This window comes from Corythoichthys intestinalis, chromosome 1, assembly GCF_030265065.1.
Source record: "Corythoichthys intestinalis isolate RoL2023-P3 chromosome 1, ASM3026506v1, whole genome shotgun sequence".
NCBI classification, from domain to species: domain Eukaryota; kingdom Metazoa; phylum Chordata; class Actinopteri; order Syngnathiformes; family Syngnathidae; genus Corythoichthys; species Corythoichthys intestinalis.
Window position 1 is genome coordinate 46,558,068 of NC_080395.1, and position 17,906 is coordinate 46,575,973.

General features: G+C 39.2%; 1 protein-coding gene across 2 annotated transcripts in view; it reads left to right on the forward strand.

The window, feature by feature from the left end:
* The window catches only part of sbf2 (SET binding factor 2), a 143,013-nt gene extending 125,444 nt beyond the window's left edge, over positions 1-17,569 (forward strand). For both annotated transcript variants that reach the window (XM_057859758.1, XM_057859839.1), the window contains 8 exons: positions 3,150-3,276; positions 3,461-3,588; positions 3,742-3,966; positions 4,042-4,149; positions 7,989-8,179; positions 16,823-16,910; positions 16,977-17,108; positions 17,187-17,569. In XM_057859758.1, coding sequence (XP_057715741.1) covers positions 3,150-3,276; positions 3,461-3,588; positions 3,742-3,966; positions 4,042-4,149; positions 7,989-8,179; positions 16,823-16,910; positions 16,977-17,108; positions 17,187-17,285 — 1,098 coding nt within the window. In that variant the 3' untranslated portion in view covers positions 17,286-17,569. The remainder of the gene's footprint in view (positions 1-3,149; positions 3,277-3,460; positions 3,589-3,741; positions 3,967-4,041; positions 4,150-7,988; positions 8,180-16,822; positions 16,911-16,976; positions 17,109-17,186) is intronic.
* Positions 17,570-17,906: the final 337 nt, after the last annotated feature.

Below are 17,906 nucleotides of genomic sequence, written 5' to 3' on the forward strand. Positions count from 1 at the left end.
AATCTTAATCGAATCGTCACGTGTCGAATCGCGATGCATACAAGAATCGATTTTTTGGAACTCCCTTATATGACACTGCCATAAGTATTAATGAATGCTTATGACAGATGTCATTTTGTGTCATCCAGTAAATTATCTCACTTTTGAATGGACGTCTACATCCAAACTGGACATAAATGGACTTAGTGACATAATTCATAATGTCATTAATGCCCATGATAGTGTCATGTCATAAGAATGACAGTCTTATTGCAGTCTTATGATGCCGCTGTCAAAGAAAGTGTTACCTATTAACCCAAATAAATTAACAATAAGCAACTCGGACTATAAGCCGCAGGATTCAAAATGAGGGGAAAAAATAGTGGCTTATAGTCCGAAAATTACGGTACATCATTTTCAGTTAAACCCACCTGGAAGCCATAAATTGTATATTTAAATGTTTTGCTATTCTAAGAGTCTAGCCAGAAGTTGCAAACAATCAGTATTTCTCAGTAATTGTTCATTTACAAAAAAAAAAAAAAAAGAAAGAAAGAAAAACAGCTGAAGTGGACCATTAGCTAAATGCCATTTCGCCAATTGGCTCTCCTCTAGTTTTACTGACCAGAAAAGCCAAGTGGCTTTGCTTTAGACTGACCAGTGTTTTAAGAGGACACTTGCCATTCTAAAGCAAATGCTATGCTAACGCTGAGTTACATTTAGCTTGTAAAGATCCCTCAGCACAGACCTTCAAAGGCTAAAGCCTGAGTTATACTCCCGCGTTGCGGTGACGACGCAGCGACTACGGCGTCATTCAACATTCGATAGTTCTGCGGTGAGGGAACGCGTTGCTCTGTAATTCACCGTCAAGCCACTAGAGGGGTGTGGCGTTATGTTTGTACGGTTTTGGGGCATGCTTGTTGACTTCCGCTAGTCTAGTTTAACGGAGAAAAAATAAATAATGCAAGATGGAACTCTTGAATGTGAATCTTCTGCTCATCAACATTGAATAAATGTTGAACATACAAATGTTGAGGGGCAGGCGACGCAGAAGACTGTTTCGAGGCATCTGGCCGACTTTTGATGCCGCACAGAGAGTTCTAGACTCTGGTGGAGAGACCTAGCTGTGGCGGCTAGCTTCAAACTGGCGTCAAGCACTCCGTCCAAGGTCTGCAAAGCCCTTGGACTTTTGTTTGCCGTGTCCTACAACCACCCAGTGGGAAGCCATAGCAGATTTCTGGCGTCTATGGAACTTCCCAAACTGCGTTGAGAGCCTTGATTTTAACGGTTTCATAAAAAGCACCGAGGCACTCTCAATCAGTGATGATGTATCATGTGTGAACTGTCTGTTATTGAAAATTAAAGATCAAAACAACTTTTTTGACACCAAATCTGTGCTTTATTCTTCATATACTTGAAGTGTGACACGTCAATAAGTCACAGACTCACAGCAAACATATGTACACAATAAATGATGAAGTGCACCAACCAAAAATACGACATAAAGTGATAAAAAGTTGGCAGTTTTGGGCCGACTGGGTCACCGCTTCGTGTGGCCACTCGATTCCGAACACACACGTCTCGGTGGTTCTTCCATTTTTTTTTTCAATCGCCGACCTTGCCATTTGGCAATCATAATAATGTCTTGACTAGACTTGCTCTTCGATGATACTCCCGTCGGCTTGGTTCATTTTTGCGTGTAGAAAAATAATGTTTGATTCTATTCTACAATGGCGGTGATTTCGCGCTGAACCAGACACAACAGTCTGAGCGGACCAATCACAGTCCGTTTTCGCCACATCATACGCGTCTACGAGAAGGTTAGAAAATTCGAGAGAAGCGCGTCAGGCTACGGCGCAGGGTCGTAACTCGGGTCTTCCTTGACGGCGCAGGTCTGACGCGGAAGTAGAACTCGGCCTTAAAGCAGCATTGCATGTTCTCTCTGGACAAGATAAGAAAATAAATCTTACCGTGTTTCCAAACAAGCAAGATGGAGCGCAGCCTAGTTTTAGACACATCCTAAACTCCTGTGAGGAGAGTGAGGGAGAGTTTCAGCTAGGGGTGCACGATATCCATTTAATGAAACCGATACAGAAATCGATAACTTTCTGCTCCTCAAGGCCGGTACCGATACGATAACCGATAATATATATATAATTTTTTAACGTATATCAATCAGTCAATATCATTGACGATGCCTCCCCTGAACAATGAGCACTGATCTAAAACAAACAGAAACCCAACAGGTATTGTGCTTTGTCAGCAGATAAAACATTTGGTGCAACAGGAGAGGAGACTTTTGTCGTCTTGGTCTATGAAACAACTTTCTTAACCAGGCAATTACAGAACAGCAAGCCTATCAATAACCCAAAGGCCTCTCAATAACTTCTAAACATAACTCTGTAAAATACAAACATTTGCTCATTGCCTAGTAAGGTTTATAACTCAGTGAAGGAAAAATAAGGCCTCTAGAACCGTAACAAGCCCTTGCATACTGGCAAAACAGGAGTGGAAACAAATGCACATCCAAATCCGACACCCAAAATATTATTAATAGGCCCGATATCATATATTGTTATTGGATTTATTGGGATGACATCATAATTCCTATTATCGGACCGATAATTATCGTGCACCTCTAGTTTCAGCACGTCACATGAGTGACACGACCCAAACACTGGTACGATGCAAGCTGACGTTCTCCACGTACAATATGAAAATGTCACACATTGTGAACAAATGACAGAAACAATGTCGTATTTTCCTATCGTCAGACGAAAACTGGCATTTGTCTCGTTATGTTCTAGTCTCCCAAGCCACGTTTTAGCTCGTCATCGTCATGAAAAAAATAGTTCGTCGACAAAATATTTTCGATATCCCTATTGTTGACGAAAACAACTCTAGCGCCACAGGATACCGAAATCCTGTCTTCATCTCAACCAAATGAACAGAAATTCTGTGAGAATATCCGCGTAGCTTTAAAGTCACAGCAGTCTATACAACCGTCTACAAACGAGCAGTTGTTGATTAATTTCAGTGTTTTAAGTGGTAATTTGACAGTTACGGGTCATTTTCAGAGCAATTCTGGTTCGTCTATGAGTTAGATTTACAACATGAGTAATGTTATTCCACAAAAATTTCATTTAACTTGGTCTGTTTTTGCGTCCTGTCAGATTCTGATGCAGCATCCCGTAGAGTTTGAGTTCAACCAGTACTATCTCAAGTTCCTGGCCTATCATCATATCTCCAATCGCTTCAAGAACTTTCTGTTGGACTCTGACTATGAACGCCTGGAACATGGTAAGAGCTGTCCAAACCAGCAGGGATTGTTTTTAATAAGTGCTTTTTGATTAATATTTATTTTAAATGGACATTTTGCACTATCGGATAGATCTAAAATTCTGTCTTTTGAACACGAGAAATGCAATCTGTGGAAGCAATCATTCTTCTTTCTTAAAAGCGTCTTCTCTTATTGTCTTGAAAGGCTTGTTATTTGAAGATAAGGGTGACAAGCAGGCCAGGAAAGGAATCTGCATCTGGGAGTGCATCAACAGGATGCATCGGCGAAGTCCAATCTTCTTCAACTATCTGTATGACGCATCAGAGAGCGAAGTATGGGTCACAGCACTGCTTTTTTTGAAGTGGAATATTTGATTCAAAGTCTTGCCAATACCCACAATAGAAATATCTTAACCTCAGTTTGTTAAAATCATATTATTCATCACAAAAGTGCCTTTCAAGTAGTGGACACTTCTGATTTTGTAGACCATACTGAAACCATCGATTGCCATCCCCAACCTCAAAAAGTGGGATTTTTTCACGGACGAGACGCTGTCGACGGGGCCGTGTTACGACTGGCGACTGACGGCGGCGAGGTCGGACGCTTCTGAGGAGCCGCAGACCGTTTCCAGCAGCAAGCGGAGGATCGTGTGGCCATGCTACAGCAGCGTTAGCCGCGCTCAGCCCGACGCCATCACCAAGCTGCTCGCCGTAAGACCTCCAAACGGCAGCGAGAATCTCATCGGACCTTCTTTTGTTCTTATCGTCGCTTGTCACGTCCTGCAGGACATTGAGAAGCTGGAGAATGAAGTGAACCAGACCCCCGATAGGTGGCAAACCACTTTGGACAGAGTCCTCATTTGTATCCAGGAAGACTTCAAGCACGAAGGAAGTGTAAGTCAATCCATCATCAATTCATTTTAGGGAAAATACAACACATGAAAACATTTTACATGCTGTCGTCAAGTAAAATACAATGCAATGACCGACTGATCAGCCATATGATAAGACTGAGCGAACATGCTGACGTGCTTTTTAAACTCTTATTTGTGAAGTGGTAATGCTAGGTGCTAGCTAACGTGACTATCATTTGCATATACACCGATTTTGCATCAGTACTATCAAATAGTGTTGCAGCCAGTGTTGTTTTTGGCAGCGCCTTTTTGTACTTTTGGACCATAATATTTATGTATATGGCAAAAAAATCAGACAAGACTGAAAAAAGCAGTTTCTGCTCTTGCACTCCTCTTTAAGAGAAACTTGTATTCTAAGCCAAAACAACTGTTGTGTTTGACGGAACAATATGTCTATATGCTGCCATACCCAATTCATGGCACATGAAGCGCCCGAACTATTTTTAATTTGTCCGTTTTACCCTGGAAACCCCCGTTTACAGACGTCGCGTGACCGCTTTTGTTTCAACCCAGCCATAAAACAAAGGTAATTAATTATATTTATTATTCAAAATGTCTGTCATTTTTAGCTTAGAATAATTAATTGATGTCTAATATTTCGTTAAAAAAAAAAAAAAAAAAAGACTTTAAATAATTATTCATTTGCATATTTTAAACTTTTAAACAAATTACGTCACAATGAAACAATGGTGTCTGTAAAAAAAGTCACGGATACCTACCTCATAACTATCACTTAATAGTATTTTTTTGTTACTGTCGTATTCTCTCCAATATGTTAGATGATAAATAATTGATCCAAAGAGAAAATTGGGGAAAAAACTATTTAAAAGGGTAATTTCTGCATCGCGTCCCTTGTTATATTACCATGTTTCATCCATAAAATCCCCCCAAAATCCGGCTGTGGCCATTCACAGCTGTTTCTTGACACTCTGTGATACATGCTACATGGAGTTTTTGGATCGAAACAAGGTAAATACACGGTAATATCTCGTTAAAGTCGTGGCGTCTTTAATTCTGCTCTCGCGTGCTCTCACCCCCAGATAGGGTTTCGCTGTTAAATTTTTTTTTTTTTTTTTTAATACCCTCCTGTTTAAAATTTTTCTTCCCCCAGAAAATTGAGATTTTAAGTTTTCCAATGATGTATCACACATGCATATTGGACAATTTTGAAATTTGGTCAGATTGGGGGTCTCAGAGCGGAACTTCAAGTCACCTGAATGTTTTCCGCCATATATATTTAAGTCTTAGTCATATTTTAGACAAAATGTGTTTTTTAGTTTTTGTTCACGAAAATTAGTCAACGTTTACTCAAATGTTTTCGTCTGTAAAATCCAAAAGTTTGAATGAATAAATAAAGGTTTCCAACAATTTTGAATGAACAATGACAGATGAGCACATATTTTAGCTTCTACAAGGACAACGTCAACTTGGTGATAATACACACTAAGCTGGAAAACGGTACATTATTTTCTATTAATTATACCCAGGGGTGAAAGTGGGCCAGAACGGTCAGGAACGCAGTTCCGGTATAGGATTCAGGGCCAGAACACAGTTCCGTTCTAAGATTCAGGGCCGGAATGCTGTACCGGTATAAGATTCAGGGCCGGAATGCCGTTCCGGTACACGGTGCTTTGATTCCCGAAAGTATGACGGCAACTGTCAAAACGCTATGCTAAGCTGCCATACATGCATTTCATCTCCAAGAACAAAACGATCTACCAACATCAGATTTACATACACAAGTGTTAATTAACAACAAGCATAATAAAGTGCTTGTGTAATGTAATCCATTTCTACCAATATTTATTATTTATTCTATTCCACGGACGGCATGGACGTTTCCCCAGCTGCTGCAGTTATCTGAGTCTGACGATAATGAGTCACGTCAATGGGCGAATGCACGCAGCAAAGCAAAACGCCTGGACTCATTTATCCATTCAATTGGCTGACATACACGTGATCAGCAGAGATAGTTAGCTCTGATTGGTTCAAATGCAAGGTTGTTGAATTGATGCGACAAAAAAGGGCAATCCAACATAAAATGGATCAAATCTTTAAGAACAACGAAAGAGTTGAGGAGGCTTATTTATCATATCTAGTTTTATTTGCTCTGATGGAGAGGTCCAGAACATCTTAGCTATTAATGTGCACTTTCCACTTATATTTGTTAATTTATGTTAGGCTACTTATTCATTTCCTTATGATTTAAAAAAGCCAATGTTTGCACAATCTTCAAAATATATTCCATTTCACTCTGCATAATATACGTCATTTGTACGTATTTTTCTGAATGTATGTTACTTATATCTTTGTTATTTAAAAAAGAAAAAAAAAAGAAAAAGTAAATGTTTACATTAACTTCAATTTTAATATACATCCTATGTTCTTTAGTTAAAATTGAGATATGGCATTTAGTATGTGAGGAAAGGATGGAAAATAAAAATTAGGAGATGGAGGTTGGGGTTATTGCTGTTTTTGTCAACTTTTATTTTGCAAATCATTAAAAAAATACAATTTTGAAAAAAATCAGTTTCTGTATATGTTATAGAAATAACTGTGCTAAAACAGTTTTCTTTGCATTTCATTAGTTTAAGAGGTTTGACACCCCCCCCCCCCCCCCAAAAAAAAAAGAAAGAAAAAAATTAATAAATAAATAAAATTTCTGGCTCCGTGGCGACCGTCACATCGGGGAGTTCCGGCGAGAAATTATAGCCACTTTCACCCCTGATTATACCCACGTGCGCGCCACAATATTTAAAAAAAAAAAATTGTCCGAGAGTTTAAGAGGACGCTGGCCATTAGCATTAGACTAATGCAAACACGAATATGAATGCTATGCTAATGCTACAAGTTACATTTAGTGTATGATGATTACTCAGCACAGACCTTTAAAGGCTAAAGCAGCATTGCATATTCTCTCTAGCTAAGATAAGAAAACAAATCTTACTGTGTGTTTCAAATCAAGCAAGACTGGAGACTGGAGAGGACACTGATTAGTTGGGGGGGGCACCTCACATGAGTGACATAACCACACAATGTTATGATGAATGTGAATATGTGACAAAAACTGGCATTTGTCTTATGTTTTCTTCCCACAAGACAGGTTTTTAGCTAGTTATCATATCATCATCATGAAAAAAATTGTCATTGACAAAAACACTGGTTGCAACGGTACCATTTTTTTTCTGGCCCATGATACAGATTCTGATACCTGGCTGTGTGGAATCAGCCACTGTACAATGCCACGTTTTTAGAAAATTTATTAAAAAAATTTTTTTTTTCTTTTAATACCGAATTCATACTCTCCACAGACACTGCTTGACCCCTTGGCTGCCATTGAAGGCGGTAGACGTCCAATCCATTTGAAGTAGGAGGGTGGCAGACAATGAAACGTTCATACTTCAAATGGATTGGATGTCTACAAGTGAAAGCAGAAGGGATGATTAGACACTACATGATTGGGAAAGGCAGCAAGTGCTTAATTTTTTTCTACAGCGGTGGGGGCAGGGCAACTGGCAGTCGGAAACTAGATCCCTAAGTGTGCGTATTGTGCAGCATCGGATCGTTAATTCTTAGTATTTCCTGAAAGTGTACGTCATTTTAATGTCGTATCGGTATCAGTGCAATACTATGAACCCACTAATTTATACTACAGACATACCACACAGCATTTAAAGACATGCACAGGTTTAAGGTCTTAACACCATTCATGGCAATAAATGAGTTAATATTTACAATCTGTTTAAGTGAGCCATGTAAAAAGCAACTTCTTCCCTAGTTCACCCTTGTTCATTTTTGTGTCTTTGTCCTTTTTGGCAGCTCTGCAAACAGTCCTTGTCCATTTCCGGCCTGATTCCCACATCCAGCCTTCAAGCTCTCCAGCGGCGCTCCATGCTGCACCTGCCAGAGAGCGGCTTGGCGGGCGACCGCAGCACGGCTACGTCCAACGGAATCAATCGCCGCGCCGCCACGCTTTACAACCAGTTTACCCCCAAGAGCGAGGAGAACAGGTGGGCCATCAACCTCTTTCCCCCCTTCGGAGTTGATTTACCCGGCATGGCTCTAAAGTCAGCGCTGAAGAATGTTGGATGGATAAAAAGATGTTGAAGCACAATCCCTCATGGTGTTTTTCTCCCCAATCATAAGTGTTGATGCCTGATTCTTATTTATTTACTGCGTGTGCACATATGTGACTGTTTGTTAGAACGCTCAAGCTCGCATGTAAATCTCTAAAGAACACATGTGAAAGTCTTCAATGAACCCGCAGCTGGCCCCCCTCGACACGGCGGGAACGCAATGTACAGAGTGCTCTACATCAATCTTGGGAAACAGTCCGGGACGAACTAATAATATTATAATTTCCAGTAATGAGTAATGTAAGGCTTTACTCATCTGAAAAAAGTTATATTACAGGTTTAAAAGCTCATTACTTGCGTTAGGTTGCTACTACAAGGTTTATTCCTTTCGTGCATGGATTACGGAGCACTTGTTCAGCTCAATGGCTGCCATTGACGGCGCTGTAAGTCCAATCCATTTTGACTGAGTCCAAAATGTACTGGACGTCTAGCTAGGCCTGTCGCAGGAACAAATTTTAGTGTGCGCATTTTTTTTAAAACCAATTTACAATGACAGTGAGAATACTGTATATATAAATAAATCAAGTACACTCATTTAAACGTGATAAATGTTTACTCTTAAATTTAAAAATACTTTTAAGAAATCACAACTAAAAACAAGACCATGCCTCTTTTAAGTGAAAGACAACACTATTAATACCGCACAGAAACACAGAATAAATAAAATGTATTTTTCAAGAAAAAAATTAAATTGCACTTAATAGCAAGCATTTAGGCAAATGAAAACTTTTCCCCCTCATAGCTTCTGGTATGGCGTTCCGATTGGATGTTTTCCGAAGCACCCTGAAGCGCACGCAACGGTGATGTTGTTTTGTTCATGTGACGCGGCAGTGAGAGAGACACAGGGCACATATACACTCACCGGCCACTTTATTAGGTACACCATCCTAGTAACGGGTTGGACCCCCTTTTGCCTTCATAACTGCCTCAATTCTTCGTGGCATAGATTCAACAAGGTGCTGGAAGCATTCCTAAAAGAGTTTGTTCCATATTGACATGATGGCATCACACAGTTGGTGCAGATTTGTTGGCTGCACATCCATGATGCGAATCTCCCGTTCCACCACATCCCAAAGATGCTCTATTGGATTGAGATCTGGTGACTGTGGAGGCCATTTGAGTACAGTGAACTCATTGTCATGTTCAAGAAACCAGTCTGAGATGATTCCAGCTTTATGACATGGCACATTATCCTGCTGAAAGTAGCCATCAGAAGTTGGGTACATTGTGGTCATAAAGGGATGGACATGGTCAGCAACAATACTCGGGTAGGCTGTGGCGTTCCAACGATGCTCAATTGGTACCACGGGGCCCAAAGAGTGCCAAGAAAATATTCCCCACACCATTACACCACCACCACCAGCCTGAACCGTTGATACAAGGCAGGATGGATCCATGCTTTCATGTTGTTGACGCCAAATTCTGACCCTACCATCCGAATGTCGCAGCAGAAATCGAGACTCATCAGACCAGGCAACGTTTTTCCAATCTTCTGTTGTCCAATTTTGATGCGCTTGTGCAAATTGTACCCTCAGTTTCCTGTTTTTAGCTGAAAGGAGTGGCACCCGGCGTGGTCTTCTGCTACCATAGCCCATCTGCCTCAAAGTTTGACGTACTGTGCGTTTAGAGATGCTCTTCTGTCCAACGGGTGGTTATTTGAGTCACTGTTGCCTTTCTATCAGCTCGAACCAGTCTGGCCATTCTCCTCTGACGTCATGCATCAACAAGGCATTTCTGCCCACAGAACTGCCGCTCACTGGATATTTTTTCTTTTTCGGACCATTCTCTGTAAATCCTAGAGATGGTTGTGCGTGAAAATCCCAGGAGATCAGCAGTTTCTGAAATACTCAGACCAGCCCTTCTGGCACCAACAACCATGCCATGTTCAAAGTCACTTAAAATAACTTTTCTTCCCCATACTGATGCGCGGTTTGAACTGCAGGAGATTGTCTTAAACCACAGGTGTCAAACCGATTCCAGAAAGGGCCAAGTGGGTGCAGGTTTGCTTTCCAATCAATGAAGAGGACACCTTTTCACCAATTAGATCTTTTACATGTGTAATCAGTTAAACTTTGTCAGGTGCTGCTTGTTTCAGCAGGAAGTTCATTGGTTAAACTCTGCGCGGTATCGGTTGGAACAAAATCCAGTACCCACTTGGCCCTTTCTGGAATCGGTTTGATACCTGTGTCACTGAGTTGCCGCCATGTGATTGGCTGATTAGAAATTAATTATTAACGAGCAGTTGGACAGGTGTACCTAATAAAGTGGCCGGTGAGTGTACATCGGGTATATCTTCATTCCGGGTCCGGCATGGCTCTGTGTTGACTGCATGCCCCGCAGTACATCAAAAACAGGCTAAACATACCGGCTGCGCACGGCTGCGGCCCGTCATTCAAAACAACAACAAACACACGGAGTCTGTACTCATCAGAGAAGCAGAGAGAGTGGTGGACTTGATTTGATTGAACATTTTTTCGTTTTTTTTTTTTTTTTTTTTTTCCTTTTACCATGAGTTTACGACGCTATTTAATTATTGTTTTAAATTACATGACTTGCATAAAAAAAACTCCCCGTCCATCTTCATAGCTTCTGCTATGGCGTTCCATGTTTAATATTCTAATTGGATGTTTTCCGAGGCACTCTGAAGTGCATGCTACAGTGATGTGCCTGTGGAGGAAGTGCTGTTAGCGCCGTGTTTTAATAAAAACAAACTTGTCAGCACGTCGCGTGTTTGATATCATTGCCAGAAAAACACACATAATAGGACATCTTGCAGCTTCCTTTTCAATGCTGTCCTTATAGTAATGATCTGCTGCATCGTAAATCACTTTGTGACTTTCCACCTCGATGATGAAACGTTCTTCGTCCATGTTCGCTGGTGTCTAAACCGTGAATAAGACACTGGGCTGTTGACTACAGGCCTGAATCCGCCCATTTTGATGGATGTGTCCTTGGCAAAAATAGGAAATGGCCAAAACTAGGGTTGTTCCTATCATGTTTTTTGCTCCTGATCCGATCCTGATCGTTTTATCTTGAGTATCTGCCGATTCCGATATTTTCCGATCCGATTGCTTTTTTTTTGCTCCCTCATTCAATTCCAATCATTCCCAATAATTTTGCCCGATCATATACATTTTGGCAATGCATTAAGAAAAAAATGAATAAAACTCGGACGAATATATACATTCAACATACAGTACATAAGTACTGTATTTGTTTATTATGACAATAAATCCTCAAGATGGCATTTACATTATTAACATTCTTTCTGTGAGAGGGATCCACGGATAGAAAGACTTGTAATTCTTAAAGGATAAATGTGACTTTGTATATTGTGACTAAATATTACCATCTAGTGTATTTGTTGAGCTTTCAGTAAATGATACTGTAGCCATTTAACTTCTGCCCAAATGCATGATGGGAAGTGCAACCATGACTGTGCGTAGTGCTACCAATTGATATATCTTCTCTGCGTTGGGAAATAACATATGGTGTTTAGAAAAAGATCAATTACTGCCTTGCTTCCCCACATTGCTTCCCACGATATTTCTAATCGTAGGGAGAGGGATCGTAAGGCTTTAGCCAACTTCATAAAAGCTCCAAAGGCTGTCAAAATTCACTTTACTCATTTTACGTTGCCTTTTAGCTCTCTATATAGATAAAACGGTGCCATTACAGATTGAGCGCGACAATGCGTGAGAGGGTCGTGCAGCGCATGCATTAATTGCGTAAAATATTTTGTCGTGATACATTTTTTAAAAAATTAATTACCACCGTTATCGGGATAAATTTGATAACCCTACCTTAAGCCTAAACTAAAGACTCTGGATGAGTGTAACATATTACGTCTGTAATGTTAAATACAATTAGAAAACTATTTGATTTAAAAAAAAAAAAAAATTTTTTTTTTTAAAAAAGGCATGTTCGATATTTTTTTGCCGATTCCGATACTTTGAAAATGATGTGATCGGACCCGATCGGGACATCTCCAATACCATCCGCAGTCAATCCGGTGCACTGACACGGCCGGTATACGTTGAACAACAGGATATAATGGGAACGGATTGGCTCCGGCGCTATTTTTTTGCCAGACTGAACCAGATCAAAGATTCATTTTGCGTAGTTGGTAACAAGGAAGCCAAACTTTTAACAGCACGTCTGCCGCACGCACTCGCACGTGCACGCGAGGCGATAAATCGCAGCGGGAAAATTACCGCCTTCATTTTTATGTACCGTGCGATAAATGGAATTATTGCATATTGCGACAGGCTTACGTCTAGCACCGTCAATGGCTTTAAAACATGAGCATTCAGTAGCATGCAATGAGATACATCCTATGGGGGGGGTATACTTAAGAGTGTTACTTGGAGCCCTCACCAGTGTATTTTAGTTTTTATTAACATTGTATTTAGTTATAAAGTAGTAGAAGTATGTGCACCCCTTGTGATTTTGCAAAAAAATAAATAAATAAAATAGAGGTCTAAAATTTCAATCATAGATGCATTTCCGCTTATAGAGACATAATCTAAAAAAAAAAATCGGGACATCACATTTTATGATTTTTTAATAATTTATTTGGTATTTCCTGGGGTTCATAGTAGAGATGCAGATCGATCGGGTCCTATTACGTCATTTTCAAAGTATTGGAATCGGCAAAAAAATATCGGACATGCCTTTTTTTAAGATTTTTTTTTTTTTTTAATTAAATCGTTTTCTAATTGTATTTAACGTTACAGACATAATATGTTACACTCATCTAGAGTCTTTAGTTTAGGCTTAAGGTAGGCTTATCACATTTATCCCGTTAATTTTTTAAAAAATTTATCACGTTAAAATATTTAACACAATTAACACATGCGCTGTACGACCCACTCACATATTGTCGCGTGCAATTTGTAATAGCGCCATTTTACCTATATATAGCATTAAAAGGCAACATAAAATGAGAAGAGCGAATTTTGGCAGCCTCTGGAGCCTTTTTTTATTGGCTAAAGCCTTATAATTCCTCTCCCTACGAATAGAAATATCGTGGGAAGCAATGTGGGGGAGAATAGTAATAATTGTTCTTTTTCTTAACACCCTATGTTATTTCCCAACGCAGAGAAGATATATCAATTGGTACCACTACACACAGTCATGGTTGCACTTCCCATCATGCATTTGGGCAGAAGTTAAATGGCTACAGTATCATTTACTGAAAGCTCAACAAATACACTAGATGGTAATATTTAGTCACAATATACAAAGTCACATTTATCCTTTAAGAATTACAAGTCTTTCTATACGTGGATCCCTCTCACAGAAAGAATGTTAATAATGTAAATGCCATTTTGAGGATTTATTGTCATAATAAACAAATACAGTACTTATGTACTGTATGTTGAATGTATATATTCGTCCGAGTTTAATTCATTTTTTTCTTAATGCATTGCCAAAATGTATATGATCGGGAAAAATTATCGGGAATGATTGGAATTGAATCGGGAGCAAAAAAAAAAAAAAAAAAAAAAAAAATTATAGGGAATGATTGGAATTCAATCGGGAGCAAAAAAAAAAAAAGCAATCGGATCGGGAAATATCGGGATCGGCAGATAGTCAAACTAAAACGATCGGGATCGGATCAGGAGCAAAAAAACATGATCGGAACAACCCTAGTTCATAGGTATTTGTACCCCTAAGAAAATCTGCTCATATTTAGTGCAGAAGCATTTGTTTGCTATTATGGAGGTCAGACGCTTTCTGTAGTTCTAGTTCCTACACACAAATCTCTAGATCTGTCAGGTTGCGGGTCTGTCATTGAGAGAAACAAAGTTTCAGCTCCATTAAAAGATTTTCTATTGGATTGAGGTCTGGAGACTGTCTAGGTCACTCCAGAACATTTATATGCTTTTTACGCAGCCACTCCTCAGTCAGGTTGGCTGTGTGCTTTGGATCATTGTCAGGTTGGAAGATCCAGCCACAACTCGTCTTCAAGTCTTTGACTGAGGGAAAGAGGTTGTGGCTCAAAGTGTCAACATTTGAATCACTGTCCGCTGTAGTTACCTATGTCCATGTGAGGGTTAATGACCGACGAAATTCCATCACATAGAGAAATTATTTTGCTCACAAAAGCGCCTCGTCTCCCACCCGCAAGCGTGCCTGCCGTATCGAGGCCCAAAGTTGAGGTACGAGAGCCTGCCAGCAACATCCTTAGCCGCAGTCATTAAGTGTCCAAACTGGCTGGTGTCCATATCGCCATCTGAAGACTGCGTGGAGTACAAGCTGCCATATGCTATTTGACTAGTTGTCTGCTAAAATTCAACTTGTCATTATATGGCACGTTGCTACAGCAATGTACAGTGGTATGAAAAAGTATCTAAACCTTTTGGAATTTCTCACATTTCTCATTAAATTCACCATCAAATGTGATCTGATCTTTGTCAAAATCACACAGATGAAAATATAGTGTCTGCTTTAAATAAAACCACCCAAACATTTATAAGTTTTCATATTTTAATGAGGTTAGCATGCAAACAATGACAGACTGGGGAAAAATAATATATATAGTTTATTATATATGTAATTATTATATTTTTTTAATAGGGTTGTCAAACCATTAAAATTTTTAATCGAGTTAATCACAGCTTAAAAATTAATTGTAATTAATCGCAATTCAAACCATCTATAAAATATGCCATATTTTTCTGTAAATTATTGTTTGAATGGAGAGATAAGACACAAGATGGATACATACATTCAACATACGGTACATAAGGACTGTATTTGTTTAGTTTAACAATAAATCAACAAGATGGCATTAACATTATGAACATTCTGTTAAAGCGATCCATGGATAGAAAGACTTGCAGTTCTTAAAAGATAAATGTTAGTACAAGTTATAGAAATTTTATATTAAAACCCCCCTTAATGTTTTCGTTTTAATAAAATTAGTAAAATTTTCACTCAAAAAATAAACTAGTAGCCCGCCATTGTTGATGTCAATAATTACTTACACAATGCTCATGGGTGCTGAAGCCTATAAAATCAGTCGCACCCAAGCGCCAGCAGAGGGTGGCAAAACTCCATAAAACACAATTAACAAGTGGGCATGTCATTGTACTGTCATTTAAATCTGTCTGAGCAGGGCATGTGCGTTAATTGTGTCAAATATTTTAACGTGATTAATTAAGCAAATTCATTACTGCGCGATAACGCAATAATTTTGACAGCCCAAAAATAAATTAATAAATAAGACCTTTTCTGCAACATCAAATATTAACAAAATGAGTGCTTACAGATAAAACAAACATAGCAACATAACAATATGAAAAATAAAGAATATGTAATGCACATTGTAACAACTTCTAATGATACTGTTATCCATTTTCTATTTCCACTTTAAAAACGCCACGTAATTGATTATATTAATTCTAATTTTCACTCATTGAACGACATGGCAATCCTACCTTCCAGCTCTGCACCTGTGGTGTGTTCATTATGGCTAATGCTTGCTGCTACATATCCCTTGTGAGGTGCTACAAGAAGCCAAAGATTCCACAATTACATATTGTCGTATCACAAGGTGCAAGTTGCATTTTATTCGCCATCTGGCCTTACCACTTTCATTGTAATCCTCTGTAGTTTGAGGCAGCAAGGTCGTTGCATGAAAAAAATTAGCTATTTTCACGCATTTTGCCGATTCTTTCACGAGTGCTTTTCTCTTTTTAATTCTTATTTTTCAACGCCACCCTTGCTCTTTTTATCCATCCGAGCACCGAGATAGCAGCTAATTTGGCTCAATACAGACTACAATTAGGGGGCGGAGCTGCATGCTGTATTTTTCGTCTGCACACGTGAGGTTGAGTCTGGGAAAAAAAACAAACTGTTTTTATATATATATATATATATATATATATATAATTTTTTTTTTTTTTTTAAATTTAAGATGGCCCACAGGGACAGCGGTAACAGAATGTAAGTTATACTCAGTGACACTGTCATTAATAAATACCAAACAAAAAATTATAACTGTAAAAAAAAATTTTTTTTTTTTTTTTTTTTTTTAAATAAAACCCGGACCGGCCCATCTGGCCGGCCGGCCCTTCGGGAATCGTCCAGAAGCTCCCGATTAGTCACTCCGGGCCTGCACATGGTGCTGAAACCCATAAAATCAGTCGCACTCAAGCACCGGCAGAGGGCGACAAAACACCAAAAAACACAAGTAACAAGTGGACATGACACTGTGCTGTCATTTTAATCTGTTTGAGCGGGACATGTGCTTTAATTGCATCAAATATTTTAACGTGATTTATTTTTAAAAATTCATTACCGACCGTTAACGTGATAATTTTGACAGCCCTAATATATATATATATATATATATATATATATATATATATATATTATGTGTGTGTGTATATATACTTTTTTTTTTTTTTTTTTTTAACGGTAACAGACGTCTAATCCATTTTAACTGGCAGGGGAGTGCTAATTACTTAATTACTAACAACCACAACACATACTCTGTGACCTGGGCAGGTCGTTTGAGGGGGTCCTATACAAACGAGGAGCGCTGCTGAAAGGTTGGAAGCCTCGCTGGTTCGTGTTAGACGTCACCAAGCACCAGGTAAGATCACGCCGTCCGTCAGCCTCCTGTCTCTGTTTGTGACGCAGCTCTTCCGCGTCCTCGTAGATGAGGTACTACGACAGTGGCGAGGACACCAACTGTCGGGGTCACATCGAGCTGGCCGAAGTGGAGTCGGTGCTCATTGCCACTCCGACCACCGGAGCACCCAAGCACATCAGCGAAAAGGCCTTTTTTGACGTGAGTCACATCTTCCGGTCAAAATTGATTAGCCAACTAGTTAACAAAATATTCAATTTCATTTTTTTTTTTTTTTAGCTGAAGACAAGCAAGCGCGTGTACAATTTCTGCGCAGCGGACGCAGCTAGCGCTCAGCTGTGGATGGACAAGATCCAGAACTGCATCTCTGACGCATAAACCTTCAAATGGTCAAGCCAGGTCGCAGATAGCTAGTCAACTCCCCTTTCGGACACTTTTACGGCGGGCGCGACCGTTTGCGAGCAATTCGACGCCGTTTTGTAATGGAGAAGAAGTTCTATTTTCCTACAAGGAGATGTTTTTACTGCTGCTTCATGTTTGATGCACAATATGCAATCTGTTGCACTTAGAACCCATATGCACTCCCTTTTTTTCAGATCTCCCATTCACACTACAACAAATCTTGGTTACATATTCATTTTAAGAAGAGGGAAAAAAAACAATTTGCACAACCAGTTCAAAAGTGACCTAACCTTCTTATTCTATTTAAATGTTATTGTTAAATGTCCAAACGGCCTAAGGACGTCGTCTCGTGGCTTGTAAATTATTTTTTTTTATGAATGTTTTCATTGTTCGTGTAAATATGTGTGTCACCTTTTCATTTTGTAAAGTTTTCTAACCTTTCTGACGTGACTAATATCTGTTTTTAAGAGTTACAAGTGCAAATACCTGAGTGGCCTCTTTGTCATTTTTTTTTTTTTCTTTTTAATGGTTTAAAGAAACAAATACGTCATGCTTGTTCACTTGTTCATCGTTACGTTAAAAGAATATGAAGCTATT